We start from the raw sequence: 14,115 nt of genomic DNA, 5'->3' as shown, positions 1-14,115 counted from the left end.
GTTTCGTCTTGTCGGTTTTGGCTGCTCCGCGGCGGTAGTTGGTGGCGGCGAGGTTCTGACTGGGGCGGGGCTGCGCCGGTTGAGGAGGAAATTTTGTGTTCCGGGCTCCAAATCCGAGGCCTACTCCATTCGATGCGCCGGTTGGGTCCGGGTTTGTCGCCGACATGATCTTTAGCCGGGTGGCTTCCCGTTTCACCCACCCGTACGCGACGTCTACTGGTGGTATCGGACTCTCCTTGAGGATATCCCTCCTTGTTCCTTCGAATTGGGAATTCAGTCCCGCCAAGAATTTGTAAAGCCTTCGGGTATTGATTATATTCCGGTACTCACCGATTCCTTTGTCACAGCAGGTGATTGTTTTGGTTTGGCATCGATCAATTTCGATCCAAACTCCGTGCAGGGTTCTCCAATAGGTTTCCAGATCCATGTCTCCTTGAACAATCCGACTTGCTTTGTCTTCTAAATCGTACAACATGTACGAATCTGATGTGCTTTGGTACGTCACGGCCAAGCTCTCCCAAATCGCCTTAGCACTCTGATGATGTGCGAAATCTCCGACGATCTCGACTTCCATATTGTCCACGATCCAGGAGAAGACCACTAAATCGGTCTCCTCCCACTCCAGATACTCCTTATCGGTTGGTCTCGGGGGTTCCGGCACTCCCGTGATGTGCCTTAGTGCCCGTCTGCTTCCAATGGCAACTCGCATTAGACGAGACCACAGTGGATAATTTCTTCCATTTAGCTTGAATGCTATTGTAACATTCTTGCTTGCCTTGAGTTTGAGTTCGCCGGTTTTAACGTCGTCTCCTTCTGACATTTTCAGGTTTCGGTGATGTCCTCTGCCTTCTGGCCGAGAAACGGTATATGGCTATGATGAATCTATATTCTGAGCCTCTGCTCTGGTACCATGTTGATGGGAGAGTTCTTATTCATTCTTGTCTATTCACAAAGAGGGAGATACACGCCTAAAATAGGCAGAGGATATGTTACATTTGGTAAGATTTACATATGATTTGCCCTAGCTATAATTAGAAGAAGAATCATTGTAATTGATCTCGTGATCTTCGCATTAATCCTCCGTGATCTTTGCATTAATCTTCTAACACATATGATGGTCGAGGCAGGGGTGGAGTTTGAGGAAGGGCTGCTGGAAACAAAGGTTAGTCTTTAATTCTTACTACTATTTTTTCGTTTTTGCTTATGGTTACTATATTCCACTAGGCATCTGCATAGCAATTTAGAACTTCATATTGTTATTGAAGCTTTTGAAAGCCTTGATAGTACCTAAAACTACCACTTTAAATGAAGCTTGTCGTTGGATAGATACTAGTGAGTTGATGCTTTGTTTCTAACTTATTAAACATATGATTTTGTGGAAGCTACTTACTTGTTGGAGAGACATACTTGTAACTGCAAGCTAGTTTTAGTCTTTTTACAAGTCCTTGTAGCCTTGTTCTCATTTTCTTATCTTGGATATGACATTCTCCTTCTCCATATTTCAACTTTCGGATATAGCTATGAAATTTATTGGACATTGGTCATTGTCTAAATCTTGAGGAAACTTATGTACATAAAGTTATGAGTAGGAACCAGCATAGATGCTTTTTCTTATTATTATATAGTTGAATCCTTGCCAAAGTCACTTTCATCCTGAACTTTCATGTCCACCATAATCTTTGACAACTCAAATTAGGTAATATCTTCACTTGGCTATTATTTTTTTCCATTGCATGCATCTTATGACTATAGCAAGATATTACAGACCAAAATGTTATTGATTTTTGAGGATTATCACTTCTTGATCAAATATTTATGGCAATGATACAGAAAGATTGATTGTAGCAGTTCTCGATGTGCTTTCTATAACCCATGTTGCTGTAGATAGACACAATAAGTCAATTTGAACCAAATATTCTTACTCTCGGATCTCGTTCTTTCATTAAAATGGTATGTGGAAACATGATAATATTAAGGGTATGTATATGTTACATGTGTATGTGCCTGATGTGCAAATAATAAAAGGTAGTGAAAACTTGAGTGAGAAACTAATGTTTCACTGACTTGATCTATTTGTATATTTTGCAATCCTTAATGGAGGAAGGGAAGGATATGAAGGGTATTAAAGTGAGTATGTGGATTCTCTGTGTCCATGGATAATTACTTGCACGGTTCGTATCTTCTTGCATTGGTGATTGAAAATTTGTTGAAAACAGACTAAGGAAAATGGTATTGGTAAATTCATTCACAAATTGAACTTTGTGTAATATATGAGTATCTCCAACCTTTGTTATTTTCTCAAAGTACATGTATATTGTTGTTATTTATTGTATTAACTTGGAATTTTATACTTAATTATTTTAGGTCGCATGGCGTTGGAGTGGTACTTTGCTCTTTTGACAGGCATAAGAGGCTCACATTTTAAAGAAACAAGCAGTGTCCCTACAAGCACTTTTGGAATAGATTAGGACTTTATAATTTTTACTTTTTTAGTACTAATTTATTTTGTAGTTTAAGTAAAGATGACCAACGCTTATGTTTAATCCTTGTGTTTAAACACATTAGATAAGATCATTTGATACTTTGGGTATTATTGAAATTTGCCATTTTATTTGAATTAATTATTTATTAAATTTTGTGAATGATTAATAATAATATAATGAATTTTGTACATTGAAACTAAAATGTAATTGAAGAATTAAAACATAATTTATGAATATTTGAAGGACAATAATATAAATTCTACAAATATGTAGGTGAAAAAAATAAATAAAAGAAAATGTAGGGTAAATTGTAATAATAAGAATTTATGGGGGTATTTTGTAAATTTTCGTCCAAAAGTTAGTGTAGTTTAAGAAATTATATTGTGGCATTTTCAAGTAACATTACACATTATGTTTCATGACACCTTTGGAGTGCAATAATACATTATCTATCTTTACACGTAACCTGTTAATACATCTACCAACGATGCACTTGCATCAAGTGCCATAAAAGATTAAGTGTAACAATAATAGTTTTGTAATGGCAGTTTTAAGTGCCATAAAATGCCAATTTTCTAGTAGTGGATGTCTCCGTTCGATGCTTGGATCAGCACGTCGTACGATCCCATCGTCTGGACTCAAAAATCCCGCAAGTATTTTTGGGATAAGGTCACCGACGTATACAACGAGCAAATGCCGAGGTGGACCTTCAGCCGCAACATGAAGATGCTTCGCAGTCATTTTGAGCGAGCCGACAAAGATATCAAAATATTTTGTGGGATCTACAAGTATGAAGCGGAGAATTACCAAAGCGGAGCCAGTGGAGCCGACATTCTGAGAGCGACTTTGCGATTCTTTAAAGCCAACACCTGCAAAGATTTCAAATTTACCGATGTTTGACAGTCGGTCAAAGAGCTTGATAGGCGGGCTGGCGGTGTCCAGTCCAGCACAGGTTCGAGCTTGAAACGCACGAAGCACAAGGCGGGTGGCCAATACTCGTCTAGTGAGGGCGAGGAAGGCAACGCCTCACAAGAGGTTGAGTTCCCGACATAAGATGCAGGGGCTCCTCCGGTACACGACGCCGGCCGCAAGGGAACAAGGCGGCTAGAGCTCGCGCATGGGAGGGGCCGAGGCGAATCAAGTCAGGCGGGCTCCCAAGGCACGCCGCCGCCCTCCCTAATGTCCATGTACTTCACCGCCACGATGGGTGACACTTCCTGCATGACGCCTGACCAATATCAAGCCTATTTTGCCGGCATTGCGTATCTGGCAAGACAACTTGGTATTTCGCCTCAAACGGGTGCACTGCCACCGCCTTTGGGGAATGATTCACCGGCGGAGTAGTTTATATAGTTTAAGTGTGCAATTTTTAATATCTAGTATTTTAAATTATGTCTTTTTTTATTTTTTTTAAAAGTTTTAATTATGTGTTTTTTTATTTTTTTAAGATTTTAAATTGTAATTTTCTTTTATTTAATGAAGTGTGTTTTTATTAATTGAATTTATTGGAAATAAAAATAAAAAATGAAACTGAATAAATAGTTAAGGGATGAGATGGTTAAGAGATGGAGGATTGCCGGTGTTGTTTCTTAGTTAAGAAATGAGGTAAAAAGTAAACTGACGTAGATGTTGAATGCAACGAAAAGGTTATTCAAATTATGACTGGTCAATACATAGAAAGATCTCTTGCTTTTTTTTTTATAATATCAATAGCGTAATTTTTTTTTTCTCTTTCTAGCATATGTAGATTGCGTACATTTTTCATTCACCAATTATTGTACCTTTCAGAAGAGACACTCATCACATAATAGACCACAGAGGCATGGTTTATTAAAGATTGTTCCAGATTGAATTGTCAAATTGAATTTGAAAGTATCCGAGATTTCTAAGATTTAATTTTTTAATCGACGCACCTTTGGTTTAGCCAACAAAAACAGATCGAATTGAAAATTTATCTAAAGAATTTAGTTTTTATTGTTGGATTGTAAAATTGATCAGTTGATATATTACTCCATTTCGCAAGTGACAATGATGATCAATTGCTAAACACAATAAAATATTTTTGTATGTACTACTAAATATCTTAATCACTTAGTTATTAATAAATAAAAGGATAAATATGTGATTTCATAAAATGACATGGATAATCTGACGGTTTTGAAATGCTTTATATATTGTTGGGTATTTATTGGGTTAAACGAAGTCGGTGGCCCATCATTCAGCCCATTGTTTTCATATAAGAATACATTTTTTGATTTAAAGGAAGTCGGTGGCCCATCATTTTATACGCGGCGGGAGGAAAACAGAGATCGTGAAATCGTATCATCTTCGATGGGTAACCCTAAATCCCCTAATTTGTCAATTGGCGAAACAGCATCCGATTTGGATTTGTGTGGTAAAGCGAAAACGTGGAAATGAGATTGAGGAAATCGATTCCGGCGTGGCAAAGAACGCAAAGGCAACGAGGGAGGAATCGCAATTGAATTCTGGGATGGTAAAGGAAACGCGGCATGTTTTAAAATTCACAGATATCGCTGGTCTATTGAGTTTCTACGAGAATAGGATGAGCTTCGAAAGGGAAGATTACGATCCCAAGGCACAGTATTTGTCAAGGACGAGGAAACATAAACACGAAGACTACAATAGGATAAAGGAGATGGAAGAACATCCTTACGACCGCGAGGCTGTTCTCAAATACATCGCCCAAGTCCGCAATAGCGGTGTAAGTCCATCCAATCCCCTAAATATCATCATTATCATACTAATTTTATTCGGTTTTAATGAATTGATTGAATTATGTGATATGGTAGGGTTTTGATGTGGATGTGCGTATTCCTTCTTGGTTACACACGGGCTTTGTTTATTTCTTCCCTGTGCCTTCCCCCAATTCACGTGATTTTGTGTTCAAGCTAGCACAGCTTGCGATTGATGAAATCAATGTTGACATGGTATGTATGTATAAATTTATCTTTGATTGAATCATAATACTCTCTCTCTCTCTCTATATATATATATATATGCATTAATTAATTAATTGCAGAAAAGCGAAAGTTTTGAGCTTGTGGAAGTTGTCAAGGCGGTCACCACAAAAGCCTGCTATGGTCTAGTGTATTTGACTTTGGCTGTGAAAAAAGTTGGAGAAGAAGCTACTATCACTATCCAAGCAATTGTCTCCTCTCCCTGGATTGGCCATGGCTCTAGGGAACTCCGCCAGTGGAGGATTAAACCAGATGCCGAGCCTCCAGCAGTGGTGGTGGAGCCTTGATTGTTAGATATTAACTTCTGCTACTATGTTTTAACAAGTTTTAGGACATGGGGAATGTGTTTTCCACTGATATTGGATGTATGAACAGGTCAGCACTTCCCCTATATCTAAAATAGTTTTATACTCCTATTTGGTTGTGTATTGTTCCTCCTATTGTTCCATTTCTGCTACTATGTTATTGTCCAGCTAGATATGCTGTCGAATGGTTGTTTCTCTATGATTGTTCACTAAATTAATAAGTATGTAATCACCTTCACTACGGTTCAGCTTAAAGATGTTTGCAACTTATTGCTATCTCATTCTACGGTCCAACTTATTGCAACTATCTTATTGCTTCACTACGGCCAAATTTCCCCCAAGCATTTGCACAGAAGAAATTTAATTTACAATTGACTAGTGTGTTTGCATAAATTTATCCACAACACTTACAATTGGCTTTGCATGTAGATAGACCACTTCAAATGTCGATTAAGTATTCGCGCCTTGTGCATGTAGATTACTTACAATTGACGACTCATGAAGGAGGTACAAGGACCCCATCTAGTTAACAAATGGATGGACAACTTTTATCATATTTCTTACCTATATCTTCTCTGTAATTATTTTTTTCTGTGACCACAGCTTACTAGATGTACTCATTTAGAAAAATTATACTCCCTCCTCTCAAATCAACAATATAAGACTAGTCTCTACAACCTTTCATAGTAAAAATGAGGGGCTCGGTTTCCAATATCCAACCCACTTAAGATTATCAAAAGTAGGCAGTAACTAATCCAGAACCAAAAGATCCACCATATCACCCTGCGAAACCCCTTCTGTCATCTTCTCTACTCCATGCGCTCCTGCTTGAGTTCTTCGCGAAATCTCCACATGACCACGCCATTAATCAGATCTACACATGCAAATACATATATTATATTCACTATAAACAAATAGTGATCGAAAACATGTGAAACACATCAACCTATCACTATAACATGTCAGTAGATAGCAAACTCAAATATAAAGCTATGTACTTGCACCAAAACTGTTACCTTTTTAATTACTTACTTCTAAGCGTTGACTGGACTCCTGGGGTTAAGAGGAACATACGTCTCTGACATTAACTCCCTTAAAACCTTGCAGTAACCTTTGTACCCCCATTCGACGCCGCATGAGTTTTGACAGATATAATATCAGTCATCACCCTTACGGCCATATCCAACAATGGTTAAAGCATGAGCAACATCCTCAAATTCAAATCCACCTCTCCAAATATCCTAATAATAAAAAAATCATATCAAATTTAAAAATTATACAGAAGTAAAATGTAGACATGATAGTGATTTCATACCTGACTATTCCAATCGTTGAATTCAAGTGGAATTTTGAGTCCTCCTGTCACAGGTTGGTCATGCAACATCATTTCAACTTCCCCATCCTCAAGATACCTATAGTCATCGATATGAATTTTTTCATCCTGTTTAACAAAAATAAAGTATTAAGAATATTATAAAATAAAGCATTCTTTAAAACATGCATCTACAAAAAAAAAGAGAAAAAACTCACGTATGTAAATTGATGTCCTCCAACCTCAACAATATCGTCCCAGTCAGCAACTACATCTCTAGACGTACACACAGAACCAACCCATGGATAAATATCCACTGGAGCCAGGCCATTGTTCATGACATATTCAAATGCTGTCCAATAACTACATCTAAAACCACCAGCTGGAACTCTATATGGACCCGGCTCCAGAAAATCAGGACGGCTGTAATGATGGATATAATCGAGAAATTCCTGCGGAGAACCAAGGCAGGATCGTCCTCTACTAGCAACTTCAGCACCAAACATTGTCGCGGTAACGGCATATGCATAGCAAGCATATGTACATGTCGAGTAATGTAAGAAAGAGAATAATATAGAGAATTATTCTCTCTTTATTCTCTCTTTACTTTTAAATATTTATTATTTTTTTTTCAAAACGAGTGCAAAAAAGAAACAACAGTTGGAGTACTAATTTTCCTTATAAACACTGTACCAAACTATCAACAACAAATTTGTGTTCATCACTCCATTTCTCTAAAGGTTGAAGACAAATATGGATCTAAATTGTCATGTTTAATACTCCATCCATTCCTTTATAGTTGAGTCATTTGAAATCCCATATGTGGGCTGCTAAAAGCCCACTAAGTTATTAATTTTATTGGTTGAAACTTGAAAGTAAAATAGAATTTTTATATTTTGGTTTTTGACAGAAATTTTGGTTAAACCGATCAAAATATCAGATAAATAATCTCAAAATCAAACTGAAACCCAAAATTTTGATTATCGGGGCGGCCAAAAACCAACCCAAGTCAAATTGGTACCAACTAACCATTTACATAACCTTAGAAAATAAGTGTAGTCTAGAATTTACCTGAATAACCCTGATCTCGCACTTTCAGAATGCATTGCGGCTTTTCCAAAACGAGGCACCTATCAGCCTACACATTATTTACAATCAATTTATAAGGATAAAAATAAAAATATAGTAATTCAGAATAACGCATACCTCGGTGAAAAATGGATCATGAATCAAGTTGGAATCGTCGAGTACATCCACCATACTTTGTAACCTGAAAAACACAAAGTAATGATCAAAGTCATATATGACTGGTTACAACACAAACCATATATGACAAGTTACAACAGTCAACCAAAATCAACTACTACAAGCTAACAAATGCAACCATGACTTCACACTTGAGTGAGTGAGGAAAAAAAGGCATTCAAAATCTCATATGTGGGCTGCCAACAGCACACTCATTTCTAATTAAAATGATAATGATAATTGTAAGAACTATCAACTTTGTTTATTTATTCTAATTTTTGGTTAGAGTATAAAGCAACTAGACCATAAAATAAAGATGAGCTCGACTCATCGAGTCAATCCAATGAGGAAACCGTTATGCTAATGATAAAAAAATAAGGCATTACAAACAAATTAGAAACCATAACCATGTTTAAGCACTACTTTCGATCAAAATTTATTCAACATATGCTTTAACAAAGTTGTTTTGATGAGGTTTTTGTGCTATGTGATTTCTATAAGGGTATGGTTGGTTTGGCAGTTAGGAGGCTGATTTCTGGCCTTTTCTAACGTTTGCTTTGCCATATACCATTTCTGATGAAGTGAAACACGAGAAGGCTCGGTTGCATGACTTACTCCAGGAGAACTAGCCTTGGCTGTTAGAAACCATCCCTTTGATAGTTGAGGCACTGATGAGTGGTGATAACAAGTTTGATGTGTTTCATGGGAACGACGGTGTGGGGGAATCGGAGAGTGGTTCTTGCTGCAGCAAAGGTGGTCTTTTGGTCCTCGGGCCGTCCCTTGATCATGAAGACGAGGAGTCATGAAGATCGCGTGGCTCAAGAGGGGTTTCATGATGGGATGTTGGTAGTTCTTGTTGAGGATGCTGAATTTGCTGATATTGAGCTGATCAAGTTTCTTAATGATGGATTGGAGACCAATCGTGATTCGACATTTATCCTTGCTATGGATGCTGACATAAATGCAACCTGCACGCTGTGAGATCCGCGATCCGGATTGGGCTAGAGTGCACACTTCCTCATCAGAAGGTGCTACCTTTATCACAAGCGAAGAGCAGAGAGGGAGTCGGGTGGGGGAAGGCAAAAGAGGAGGGACGAGGTCTCCTCGAATGGCCTTGACGTCAGCATACGGGCTGATGACGACGTAGGCGGCTTGAGCTTCATCTCGAGTGACCTAACTCGTGAGATCACAATGGAGCTTCCCCACACCTCGTCCACATTGCTGAAGAGGATCAAGAAATGTGTGGCACTAAACAGGGGACCGGAGCAGAGTAGGGAGACGAGGGAGGCGTTGCTAGTTGTGTTCGAGAGAGCATTCAACGAAGCAGGCGGTGACAACGAGTTCGAGGTGGATGAGGAGGTGTTGGAGCATGTTTTGAGAGGTATGGAGATATGTACCTCAAGAGCTTGTTTGGGGAATGGCTGAAAGACATTTTTCAAACAAGCTTGGATGGCATTGAGGTGAGAGAGAAGGTTAGTGTTAGGCCTTGTTTAGTAGGAGAGGGAGAGAGAGAGGGGGAATGGATTCAAAGAGATGTCTTCCAAAAAGGATCCCAGTTTCTTACACAGGTGAATTGAATTGCAATATTTTCTCCTTTCTAAGGTTGCAATGAGCGCATAATTTCTAAAAAACGAGGACATATTAGGGAATACATAAAAATTCATTAAGGGTACAAACAGAAATTGATACGGTTTGGAGGGTCTACAAACGGGGGAACCGCCAAGTCATATGGCCAGCGGATTTGGAGGAAGCAGAGGAGGAGTAGGCGCGATCAAAAGGGGGGCGCATATATCTCGGCTAGTAGTTAGTTGTTGCAGCTTCTTTATTTAATTTGAATTTAGTTTTTTGCTGAATATTCTCATTGTAAGTCTATATATTGAATTTCCACAAATGATGAAAATCATCTGGGAAGTTTGGTATTGGACGATCGTAGTATTGTAGGCCTCTCTGAGGATTCCTCTTGTGTTTTCTTTTCATATCTATTGAATAATAGCCGAGCTTTTCCCTTTCACTTCATATCTCAAATTCTATAATTATATTATCAGTTTGTGGAAGTTTATTTCTTCCTTGTAATTTCATCAAGCACTTCTTGTGCTCTTTTGGAGATCAGCCATTTTATCTCTATCAGAAATCTTGATTATTCTGGGAGTGTAAAACCCCAAAACAAACACTTGAAATGTAACTGATTAGGAAAAGAATTTCTACAACCAACATCATTTGTTTGACAGTTTCTAAATCAAAATACATTAAAACTAATCCATATATCCCATCATGTCTAAATACTTCTAATTATGCATACTTGAGTTCAATAACTATCAATTAAACAATTAAGCAAAATCCTAAAGTCTTAGGCTATTAGATTAAACATTAGAAAATTTCACTTCAACTCTAATTTCTACTCTTAACTGTATCAAATTATTTCTAATTTTACTCAAATAAACTAAAACAAAGTAATTCAATGCAAATCCCCAACTTGCCTAGTCTTCGCTGTTTTTGTTCGCCCAGCTAAGACTAAAAATCAGATGACACACCATTTACCAAATCAGTTTTTCAAGAATTTATTCAATTTAATAAAGAAATCTCTCGAAGTTAAAGTCAACCTTATGGGCATGGGCAACACATCACAAATTTATCACAAATATAAAATCTTTATAGTTTAATTTAATTCAAATAAAGAGAGGAAGTACTTACCTAGAAATCGAGTTGCTGCTTTAATGGGGGGTTTGGGGAGTGCTTTCCTAGAAAGAAATCGATTTGCTACTGTAATGTGGGTTTTGGGAATTGGAGTGGGGTTTCTCAAGCCCTCTATCTATAATTTCATATCTACATTTCTGTTTTATAGTAGTAATACTTCTATCCATCATTTTTTTAACTTTCTTCTATTATAAAATTTTAAAATTTACTCATATTTTATACATATAAGTATATAAAAGCACCTATTAATAATCTAAATTACCTAAAAATTTATATTAAAGTAAAATTTTGAAAATTTAACCCCTATTTACGTCCTTCCGCCACTGTTAATATCTATTTAACTTAGTTGGAACATCCAAAAAAGAATAAGACCCAACTAAGTATAAGTATGGGAGTATTTGATTTTTTCTTTTATTAAAAAAGAACTATACAAGCACAAGAGCATCAAAATGGTAAATTGCAAAATCCAGACCCACTAATAGCTGATTTGACACTCCTACATTCTAATTACCCAACTACTGAATTGAAAATTGTTACTATTCGCACTTAATTTAGTGTCAAAATAATCGAATTCTACTTATTTTGACATATTTTTAAAAATAATTAAAAATTACCCAAACTAAAGGATATTAGAGTATATCATTACTTAATTATTCCATCATAAAAACTCTTGACATTAAACATATTAATGAATTACAAGCACAAATGAGCATCCACACCTATAATTTCATTGTAACTACAAGATTAGAATAACATTCAAATGAATACATTTGCTATACAGCTATAGAGATCAGTATTGCATCAAACATAAATATCACTAGTTAGATAGTATGTGAGCAGAGTTAAGGGAGAAAGCATCATTTGCTATACATCTATAGAGATCAATATTGCATCAAACATAAATATCAGGTGTAAGTCTCAACTAATTTAGCCCTAAACAAAATATAGAATCCAAAATAACATGTGTTACCATGAACCAAGGATGTTAAAGCATGAATACTAAAAAGATTTCTTTGTTTACCTGCAGTGCGAAAAATGGCTCCAAAAAGCAAGCTGCAAAACAAAGAAGATCAAACACTTAGCAACTGCAAAACATGAAATAATGGAAGCAAAACCTCAAAGCCAACATCAACAAGTGATATTACAACAGAAAAGGCATAACCAAGGATCCATACTACAACAGCTCATATGCGGTCAAATGTTCAAATCAAGACATGTGGTAAAACTATACGAGAGGAATTTTATTTGGTGCCTGTCCTTTTAAGGCAATATGGAGAAGAACAGGCATCATGAACGTAAATCTACAATAAAGTAGTGAATAGTAGGAATTATTCATACCAGTAACATATACTCTACTACTATATCTGGCCCTTCCTTCATTTTCAGTTTCTTTTTCTCTACTAATGTTTGGAAAACTAATTTTTAGCACTATGTTTAATGAGAAACATTTGTGATATACCAAAATAACAACAGGAATGTGCTCTATATTTTTGTATTTCAATATAACTACAGCGAGATAAAACCAATAACATAGCACAAAACTACTTTCATGTTGCAAAATATACCAAAATAGCAACTTATTGTTCCCTTATTCTCCTCTTTTCTCACTTTTCATTCATGTCATATTAGTATCATCGAATCAAGAAAGAAAAAGGAGAGCACAAAACACACAGTTGCTGTCTCAATTAGAATCCTGAGGTTTATTAGAGGCTGATCTACTTAACTTTTTTTAAAGAAATAGTGCTGACTTAATCTTTCTTTATCCAATTAAGCCTTCTTGCTCTAATTTCATCCACCTTCTGTTGCTGAGAAAAATTCTATAAAAATTCTACTCGTTTACTTAGCTTGTCAAGCATATCAACAAAATAAACTCTAAAATGCTTAAAAACTAGAAATATCAAAGAAGATCCAGAACACCAGCAGCAAACACCTAGAAAACACATATCGCATAAGCATAATTATCTACTCAATAATACAGTATCCGAAAGACAAAAAAAGAAAACGCATACACACTCACTGCATAAGAACACACATACATACATAATGGCAATGAAGTGAAATGAATTGAAATTTACAGCCAACACCGGAAACAACTATGTGACCATTAAGAATGTAAGTTTTTTTGCGATTACAGCTTACTAGGGCATCCAGTGATTCTGGGATTGGCAAGGTTACAAGCAGTTTGCTGAATATCAATCAAATAAAACACATTGAAAGCAGTTTATGAATGCACTTCTTCGTGCAGCTCAATTACCTCAGCAGAAAATCAGAGAAATGTGATCGGACGAATTGGAGAAAATCCAGCCAACCTTGCTACTGAAATTGGAATTAAATTTGAAGAAACGTGAAGAATCAATACAAATTAGAGCGATAAGCAGCTAAATAATTCAGCAAGAGAGAGACCTCACCAAAGGAAAGCTGTTGCTGGCGGAGCAGGAAGCTAGCGGCGGAGCAAGGGCGACCGGTGGCAGAGCAGGACACCGGCGGCACGGAACGAGAATTTGGGAATTTGAGAAATGCGAAGAGAGAATTTGGAAATTGGAGAAATGGGAAAAAAAATTTGAGGCAAAATAAGTAGGGTCTAGTTGATTTATGCTCTACTTAATAATTTAGAAAAGGCATATTACCAATGTTATCAATCTCGTATGGCGGCTTATGGCGGTTTGCCCAAAAACCGCCACAGGGTTATGGCGTATTAGCATGACGGATATGGCGGTCAATAATTAAACAAATAAAATAATATATTTATTTATAATTCAATAAATAAAAAATATTAAAAATATAACATCTAAAACACTTTAAACAATTAATAAAGCATAAAATACAACTCCAACCTCCATGTTTCTTGAATAATGCCCCATTCCTAAATGCTGTACACACGCAATGTTGTCTTATATCGGATATGGCGGTGCTATGGCAGCGACATGGTGCTATGGCGTTTCCACCACCGAACGCCATGCCTAGGGGTGGGAAATTATACCGAAATACCGTAATACCGGACTTACCGTACCGGAAAAATACCGAAAATACCGATTTTTCGGTATACCGCAGTTTCCGGTACGGTATGATACCGTACCGCAGTGTTTCGGTACGGTAAC

At 36.9% G+C, this 14,115-nt stretch overlaps 2 protein-coding genes across 5 annotated transcripts; one reads left to right on the top strand and one right to left on the bottom strand.

The window, feature by feature from the left end:
• The first annotated feature begins 4,764 nt into the window (after nucleotides 1-4,764).
• On the top strand, nucleotides 4,765-6,021 carry LOC121765379. Its single transcript, XM_042161512.1, has 3 exons — nucleotides 4,765-5,205; nucleotides 5,294-5,431; nucleotides 5,524-6,021. The coding sequence occupies exons 1-3, from the start codon at nucleotides 4,975-4,977 to the stop codon at nucleotides 5,746-5,748; spliced, it is 594 nt and encodes a 197-aa protein (XP_042017446.1). The 5' UTR covers nucleotides 4,765-4,974; the 3' UTR covers nucleotides 5,749-6,021.
• A 142-nt stretch (nucleotides 6,022-6,163) lies between these two features.
• Nucleotides 6,164-13,591, bottom strand: LOC121765378. 4 transcript variants are annotated; one of them, XM_042161510.1, is made up of 9 exons: nucleotides 13,421-13,591; nucleotides 13,272-13,333; nucleotides 12,039-12,070; nucleotides 8,285-8,348; nucleotides 8,150-8,216; nucleotides 7,297-7,568; nucleotides 7,082-7,207; nucleotides 6,783-7,007; nucleotides 6,164-6,640 (listed from the first exon to the last, which is right to left on the bottom strand). In XM_042161510.1, the coding sequence occupies exons 4-8, from the start codon at nucleotides 8,336-8,338 to the stop codon at nucleotides 6,924-6,926; spliced, it is 603 nt and encodes a 200-aa protein (XP_042017444.1). In that variant the 5' UTR covers nucleotides 8,339-8,348; nucleotides 12,039-12,070; nucleotides 13,272-13,333; nucleotides 13,421-13,591; the 3' UTR covers nucleotides 6,164-6,640; nucleotides 6,783-6,923. The 4 variants fall into 4 exon arrangements, with proteins under 4 accessions (XP_042017444.1, XP_042017442.1, XP_042017443.1 ...); XM_042161508.1 differs by having other exon boundaries at nucleotides 13,426-13,591; XM_042161509.1 differs by having other exon boundaries at nucleotides 6,799-7,007; nucleotides 13,426-13,591.
• Nucleotides 13,592-14,115: the final 524 nt, after the last annotated feature.

Source organism: Salvia splendens, chromosome 14, assembly GCF_004379255.2.
Source record: "Salvia splendens isolate huo1 chromosome 14, SspV2, whole genome shotgun sequence".
Taxonomy (NCBI): domain Eukaryota; kingdom Viridiplantae; phylum Streptophyta; class Magnoliopsida; order Lamiales; family Lamiaceae; genus Salvia; species Salvia splendens.
This window is presented reverse-complemented; position numbering and strand designations above follow the sequence as displayed.

Coding starts and splice junctions, on each gene's coding strand:
- LOC121765379 (XM_042161512.1), top strand. CDS start 4,975: ATGGTAAAGGAAACGCGGCATGTTTTAAAATTCACAGATATCGCTGGT. Junction 5,206..5,293: donor CCCAAGTCCGCAATAGCGGT/GTAAGTCCATCC, acceptor GTGATATGGTAG/GGTTTTGATGTGGATGTGCG. Junction 5,432..5,523: donor ATGAAATCAATGTTGACATG/GTATGTATGTAT, acceptor AATTAATTGCAG/AAAAGCGAAAGTTTTGAGCT.
- LOC121765378 (XM_042161510.1), bottom strand. CDS start 8,338: ATGGTGGATGTACTCGACGATTCCAACTTGATTCATGATCCATTTTTC. Junction 7,569..8,149: donor GCGAGATCAGGGTTATTCAG/GTAAATTCTAGA, acceptor TTGGTGCTGAAG/TTGCTAGTAGAGGACGATCC. Junction 7,008..7,081: donor TCAACGATTGGAATAGTCAG/GTATGAAATCAC, acceptor TTTTATTATTAG/GATATTTGGAGAGGTGGATT.